This window comes from Dermacentor silvarum, chromosome 3, assembly GCF_013339745.2.
Source record: "Dermacentor silvarum isolate Dsil-2018 chromosome 3, BIME_Dsil_1.4, whole genome shotgun sequence".
In the NCBI taxonomy this organism is placed as follows: domain Eukaryota; kingdom Metazoa; phylum Arthropoda; class Arachnida; order Ixodida; family Ixodidae; genus Dermacentor; species Dermacentor silvarum.
Window position 1 is genome coordinate 151,157,064 of NC_051156.1, and position 7,369 is coordinate 151,164,432.

Genomic DNA, 7,369 nt, shown 5'->3' on the forward strand with positions numbered 1-7,369 from the left:
AAGCCCTCCGTATGGTGCAGCGTGCTCGTGTCATCACACTGCCCACTCGTATAATGCTTCCGACAAGGCGCGTGGTGCAAGGATTTATAAATGAAACTTATGGACAGCAACTTTAAGTGCAACTATTTTCATGCGCAATATTACTAAAAAAATTCAACACTATGGAATGGCCTCAGAGAATGACAGAGTGATTCTAATCAACAGTAGGTGAACAAGGAATGTCGCTGTAGCGAACATTTCAAGGAAGAGACTTGTCTCCGTGAAGTCCCAAAGAAGACAAATTCCTTTATTGAAACAGTGGCTACAACAACATTCTCCATTTCCCTGTGAACTTCTGTCTTGCTTAGACTGATTCTTCCTCATAAATGTATGCGTGAAATGCAGTAATTCAAAAGCGGATTAATGATTTCTTTTGTCGTCCTCATCTGTCATGCAAGTTGAGTCAGCACACATGTGTAACTTAGATGTAGAGGTGGAGCTGCACTGTCTGTCTAGCATAAGAGATCTGTTGAAAAATCTCTTTACATCAACAAAAAATACACCTTGTGTATGTGTTTGTGTGTACATCCATGCCATGTATACCATGCACATACTAGTAGTATACTACTTTCCCAGTGTCTCTAAGTGCACAGACCTTCTAGATAGATATGGCACGTGAAATCAAATCTTGGGACACAGCACAGGACAAGTTGCATTTTACATTCAGAGTGTAATACAAACAAGGCGAACCTTTAAAAAGTCACTGCAATAGATGACACATTGATATTTACAAAAAAAGAGACAGAGATGAGACAAAGAAGGAATGTGCCTCACCTGAATTATGATTGGCCGGTAGGCATAAATTTTGAGGTTGCTCACATGCGGTGGGTAGAAGTCAAAGTTGAGTGTGCGCAAGGTGCAGTTACTAGAGTTACACATGCTTTGTGCCTGCAAAGAGGAGGAAGGAAAACAAGCACCACAATGAGCAGCTTATAGTACCATGAAAAAAAAAATGGCAGCAATGAGCAAGTACGAAAGGCAAGAGAACAAGAAACATGTTCAATCTATTCATGAACAAATTACAATAGCTTGTTTAAACAAGAACACAGAATAAAGAAGACATGACACAAAGCTCTCGGCATGGTCTTTGCCTTTTAATGCAACAGCAATTATATAGACACTCGGGACGCATTCACGCCATCTGCTTTCCAGCTGCCATCATGCTCTCACACTATTGATTATTAATGACGCACGCATGGCATACACCTGAAGGGTTAGAATGTCTCCAGAGGCACGAGCGACGTGCAGTGTATTTGGCTGTAAAAACGACCTAGCCAAGTGGACGCACCATCGTGGTCCACCCAATCGGCTCCACAACAATGTCAGGGCAGCATTCTGCCCCATGTTGCTGGCATGAGCATGATGCGCAGACACACTAGCATTCGTGCCACACTACTGTGCATGTACCACTACCGTGGTGCTACACTGGCCTGAGCGGAACAAACAGTAACCATCAAGCTCATCAAGCTAAAGCTATCTAATTCTTTCCATGGCCACTGACAAACGTTGACAGTTTTCAGTTGTTCTTGTCTTGTGCATCACCAAGGTGCAGCACCTGCAGTGTCACTGGCAGTGCTCCTCATCACGCCAGTGTTTAGACACCTGGCAACCTGCCAGGGCATTGTTTCTGCTGTGCAGCAGTAGTTACCTCGCGATATTGTCAGTATACCATCCAAAGAGAAACGCTAGACCTTGCTACTGCTTTCAATGCTTCGGCCTTAAGGTGAAACTGCCAGTTTTTGTTCTTGCCCAAATGCACAGTTATATACGTACATCATGTCCCACCACAAGAAGCATGGCAAAAACTATGATCAGCTCAGGGAAAACAGCATAGAGAGGATGGACGATGAGAAAACGCAGATGCTGACTGCCAGTTGGCAGACAGTGCCTCCTGTTGTGCTGCTTTTTCTCGTCGCTTACGCTGTCTGTCAATACTGTTTTCCTTGTCCTTGGTAATGGCCAACTCATATAACTTCATGTTTTAGAGTACGAACAGCAACACGTGCATGTGGCAGTAGTGCGATGACAGAAAACAGGCTTCTTTCATCTTCAAGAAGTAATCTCCAGTGATGGAACAGGAGAAAAATGTTGACGAGTCCCAAAATACCTTGCTGCCTTCACAAAGAGGAAATATTCACTTGTGCTCATGCTCACAACCATGTACGGCTGTTTCTCACTCTAGCCTGACTGCCAGAGACATGCTAATGTCAATGCTGTACAACCAATAATACAGCTGCTTATTGCTAACAAAACTGCTGTGGTCACTCCAACACAAACTAAAGAATACATCACAGTCAACAAAAAGTAATAACGATAAAACTGTGGGAAAGACTGACGGTGAGCAGCTCAGCAGTGCCAAAGTCCAGAGCATAGACGACCACAGAGCGGTCAGGGAAGTGCGCCTGGCAGGCCTCGAGGAAGCCCGGTAGCCGCCCCAGCTGGTCGACACCCATGGCGGTGCCTACAACAGGTGGTAGCGGACCACTCTCATTCGCCATGAGGGCAGCTGAGGAAGGGCCCCCCTCGGAAGGCGTGGCCGGAGACAGCCCCAGGTGCAACAGGTACCGCTCAAGCTCCTGGGGATCACGCTGCTCAGGAACAACCTACGCACATAACGCACGAAAGAACTGATTCATGGCTGACTCACAAAGCTGGGTACATCTCGATGATGAATACATAATTAGACAAGGACTTCATTCACACACACTGATATCTCAAAAAAAGTGGCTGGAAAGGCATCTCCTGTGGACGATTGAACTGTTTTGTGGCACAAGCACTCAGTGTTCCCAGGTGGTATCTGTGTCAAGGACTGACCGAGCCCAACATGACTTAGTTGCATAATTGCACAACTTTCAGGCTTTTTGTACATCTGGCGAGGTCGCTCAAGTTATCCTGAAGTAATTTGCGAAGGGAGCCAACTGTGCTATCTTTACACATTTTGGCATACACACGATATACATGAGCCCAACTATAAGGATCGGGTCCGCCAACCTACCCAGCAAGGTAAAGCTGGTTTGCCACCTTTTGCATTTACATGGACCCTACTTTAATGACTCAAAAGAAGCGCCACCCCACTTCAAAACATGCTGGTCAAGAGTGGACTCGGAGGTTGTGGTTCACTGCTGCAAACAAGAACCACAGAGTGAATTCAAAATCCAGTTCTTCTATCTAGAAGACTTATTTCCACCAACTTGACTGCACTTATATGTGTTTTGCAGAGTTGGTTTATGGGCAACCTACCTGCCACTGTCGCAGCTCAACCTGAACCTGCTAGTCCTCATAAGTATTTGACAACTACTTGCCGTCCTGACTAGGCAACTCAAACCAACTTTGCGGCAACTGCACTAAACAATTTGCTAAATGAAAGGGTTCAACTTCACTTCAAGCCAAATGAGTGTCCCATGACCTGCAAACGTGTTCACAGTCATTTGTGCACTTGGCCTCAAAACACATCTGTCATAACAGAGTTGTTTGTTATTTAACAAGTGCACACTCATAACAGTGTCAAGCTCTCTGGAAGTGTTCTCATCTTACATTATTGTCCCATTTATGGATCAAATGTGACCAAATTTTCAGTCTTGAGCTTTCATTAAACATCAGACAGTACAGCACTGTAGTTTAGCGAGGTTCATAAGAACAGAAACACTGTGCATAGTTATGACCTTCAGTATGCAAAGATAAACCAGAGAACACAAGTCAAACAAGTACACAGGACGAAAGTTCGGCATACAGCAGATAGCACCAACTGAAGGCCCAGCGTTTGTCATTCCCAGTTCCACAGATATGACCGATTTATTAAATCTAGCGGTTTTCCTCGTTTACAAATAAACAAGGGTCTCGAGTTCAATGAGCAAGCACTCGCTCGCATGCAACATTGAACTTACGTCTCCAACTCGTGTGTGCTTCTCTTGCACTGGTTACTAGAACCTATCAAAGCAAAGCTCTCTTTGCCTCCTCGCCCAACTTTATGGGTACTGGCTGCTGTGTTGCCGATTACACAACTTGGGGCTTTGGGTATGTGCCCAAATAGACAACTGGGGTCATTGGACAAGTGTAATCAGACACTTGTCAATGGGTATACGTCTGCATAGACAAACTTGGGCCACTGGTTATATGCAACTGCACATGTGGCCCTGGTTATGTGAACATTCTTGGCCAATCCCCACGAATGGGTGTGTGCTACTGGGAAGGTGCCCGAATAGACAAGCAGAACGAGAGGCAGGAAGTTAAGAAGTCGACAACAGAAAACTGAAGAACTTGGCAACAGAAAAGTGAAGAAGTCGGTCTCAAAAGTAGCTGAGTCTGGAGAAGGAAGTAAAGGGAACAGAATGAGACCAAAGAGTGCACTGAACGAGGAATATGACGTAAAGAAGGAGAAATGAAGTGACATTTCAGCAAACATCCCCCCCCCCCCCCCAAGAAAGCTTCCATTATTACCAATTCCCGCAAATGCGTGGAATCTGTTGATTTTTCTTAGATTGTATTAGAAACGTAAAATTGCAGTATTAGAACCTACACCATTGGTTTTAATCTTGCACACAGCTCTCACCTTGAGGTTCTTGAGGTTGCTGAGCTGCCGGTGGGTCTCTGAGACGAGCCCGTCCAGGGCGGGTTTTGGGTCCCCATAGAGGCAGATGAGGGTGCTGGTCACCACGATGCAGGCCAGCAAAAGAAGGAAGCTCTTGGCCCGCATAAGGCTGCATCCGCAGGCGCTCGCCGCCTGACGCCAGCGCTCAGCTCCAGGGCACCAAATGATGTGTTCTTCCTAACTAGGCACTATTACTTTGCAGAAGCTGCCGCCACTGGCCCTCAGCCGCACATCCTGCACATCCGGGCAGTCACCATCAGTCTGCTGCTCGTGGGAAAAAAAGGGGCCCGACACACTTGTTCACGGACACAAACAAACAGTGCTCCATGCTCTGGTGAAACTTGGCTGCAATTCCGCCAAATACCTGCGCAATTTCTGGGCAAGGCATGCTGTCTCTGTATCATAGTTTCTTTTGGCATGCTACCACAGATTCTTTACAAGCAAGATGTGCATTGCATTATCAAATTTGTCAAGGGCAGCCAAATTGAATGCACTACAGCGTCAAATATGGGACCTATGACAAAGGACGCAATTATCCTAACTCCTGCAGGGCGACTATGATTTCAGGTGCCAAAAGTCCTACGTGGGAAGAAATGTGATCCCACGCCTACAGTTCCTTGTAAACGTACAGGTCCTATGCATTTATCTACAAGACAAGGCAAGGCAAGCATCTGCTGCTAGCTACACATATGTATTGAGAAAGTCAAGCTACCAAGCCAAGGGCAATGCTAACGATCGTGCAGCTGGCGTTCGTTGGGCTGTTTTATAATAAGACAGCGAGTACACTTACGGCAAGTGAAAACCGAAAACAATGACGCTGCACCTGCCTTTCCTGCTGGCCCGTTGTAGGCCGAGAGAGAAGAGAATATGAAGAAGCTCGATAACGGAGAAACGAGGAGAACGACAGGAAAATTCACGAAGGCAAGGTGAACCTTACTTTGAGCGCCGAGGTCGCTCGCAGCTTTTTCCAACGGGCACCAGTGGTAGTTTAGGCGGCGCAACGTACGATCCGAGGAAAAGTGATATGGGCAGAGCGCCTATTCAGCGCGACCGATACGTCCGACCGGAACACCTGCTGAGCTCCGAGGTGTGCCGTCGACACACTTGAAAGAGCCGCTCCCCACGCAGCTGCGCGATCTCGTTCGCGTTAAAGACGCAAGGGACTCGCGTTCGCGCGGCCCTCGCGGTCACGGTAACCGTCGTTGGCTTGGCCCTACGAATTCTGGCGGTCTCCCAAATTCTTCCCGCAGCATGCCAGGCGCGATTTTCAAGCCAATATGCGCCTTCGTATATGCAGAAAGAAAAGCTTACATTCAGCAGATCTCTGAGTGGCGCCCTAGTTGTGAAGAGAAATTTTGTCTTTTTTCGCGCCTGGCCCACGCTGTACTGTCCTTGGTTAGGTTATAAATAGCTGTTTTCTGCAACATCTGTCACCCTGCTAATCGAGTCCGAGGAGCTGGTGGCGCGCTCGGACAGTGATGCAAAGTATAAATAGAACCCGCGCTGCAGAGCACCGTCCCTGCTCCAGAAATCCGGTTGCTCTAAACAGGGCACTAAGCAGGGTTGAGAAGTTTCGTGACTGACGTTTTCGTGCTTCTATCCGTGCGCAGGGAAGCCACTGTAATGACTGTAAGCCGTGGAATGTTTTAAGCCACAACGAAGCGTTGGTCGAGATCCTAATCGATGTGTTTGCACGCATTTCCTGTCAGCGGAAGTAGGCGCGCGATTGAGAAACGAACGCCGAGGCCGATTGGCGTGCTTGTACGACACAGCTGCACGATCCCTACTACTCACTCGAGGTCAAAGCTAGTTAAATTGTACCAGCATACGCGCCAAGAAAATGGAAGCATGGGTCGATCTTTGCGAAGTGATACGAAACATGAAAGTTGGTTGCGCAGAGAAACAAGCAACGCGTAGTTGGAAATCGAATGGCTCGCGAGTCACCTTTCAGCGCGAACGAAGCAGACTGGTGGTCAGGAAATTCTGCTCGGACGCTTGAGGCCAGGATGCATCGGTTTAAAGGCGCCACAGCTGACTTGCGCACAAGTCTAACAACGCCAGAAGTCACGCCTTTTTGGCCAACGTGAAAATTTTACGAGCACGGGTTGCTCGACGCACCGGCACGACACAAACCAGCGCCTCACAAAACGCCCCCAAAACGATCCCCCAGTTGGTGTCTCCCGAGATAGGTGTCGCTACAACCGCGGCAGAAAGCGCCTCGGTAAAGTAAGCTGTTGCGCAGAAGAATGTGTAGCCTCCGAGATTACAAATACGTCGTCGCGTGGCGGTGACAGTCCCGGAGGCCCTTACGGAGTTTGCAAATAATCTGTGGCACTACAAGACAGCGCTCGTTCTTTTACTCGTTCTCTTGCGGTCATAGGCGTATTTACTAGGGGGGGGGGGGGGGGGGGATTTTATAAGTATGCCCCCCCCCCCCCCCTCTCTTTTGAAAGCGGGCGCTTTTAGATGCACGCTGGAAACTCCAACAAGACCACAGCTGAGACCAAATTTTCTTGTGAATGCATTAGCCACGTAAATAATGCCTTTATATATTATGCATTCCCTGTTTGGGCAGTGAGGATCGTCTTTCGTGCTTCGCCGCGAAGAGCGGTAGCAGACGACGAACAGGGTGCGCCATACACTCTTGCATTGCCGAGAAGGCTGGCGCTGGGCAGTTCCAGCCATAACAAATTTAACGTCGCGCTTCTTGCATCATGCTAAGTTTTTTGGGACATCATATTT

General features: G+C 47.7%; 1 protein-coding gene across 4 annotated transcripts in view; it reads right to left on the reverse strand.

Moving 5' to 3' along the window:
• LOC119445927 (uncharacterized) overlaps window positions 1-6,770 on the reverse strand; it is a 30,349-nt gene extending 23,579 nt beyond the window's left edge. Inside the window, exons 1-4 of one of the 4 annotated variants that reach the window (XM_037710229.2) lie at window positions 6,572-6,770; window positions 4,589-4,861; window positions 2,376-2,642; window positions 814-927 (exon numbers count right to left, since the gene is read on the reverse strand). In XM_037710229.2, coding sequence (XP_037566157.1) covers window positions 814-927; window positions 2,376-2,642; window positions 4,589-4,732 — 525 coding nt within the window. In that variant the 5' untranslated portion in view covers window positions 4,733-4,861; window positions 6,572-6,770. Of the gene's footprint in view, window positions 1-813; window positions 928-2,375; window positions 2,643-4,588; window positions 4,892-5,564; window positions 6,148-6,211; window positions 6,227-6,571 lie in introns of those variants that run through there. The other 3 variants (XM_049663733.1, XM_037710232.2, XM_037710231.2) reach the window with 3 other exon arrangements.
• Window positions 6,771-7,369: the final 599 nt, after the last annotated feature.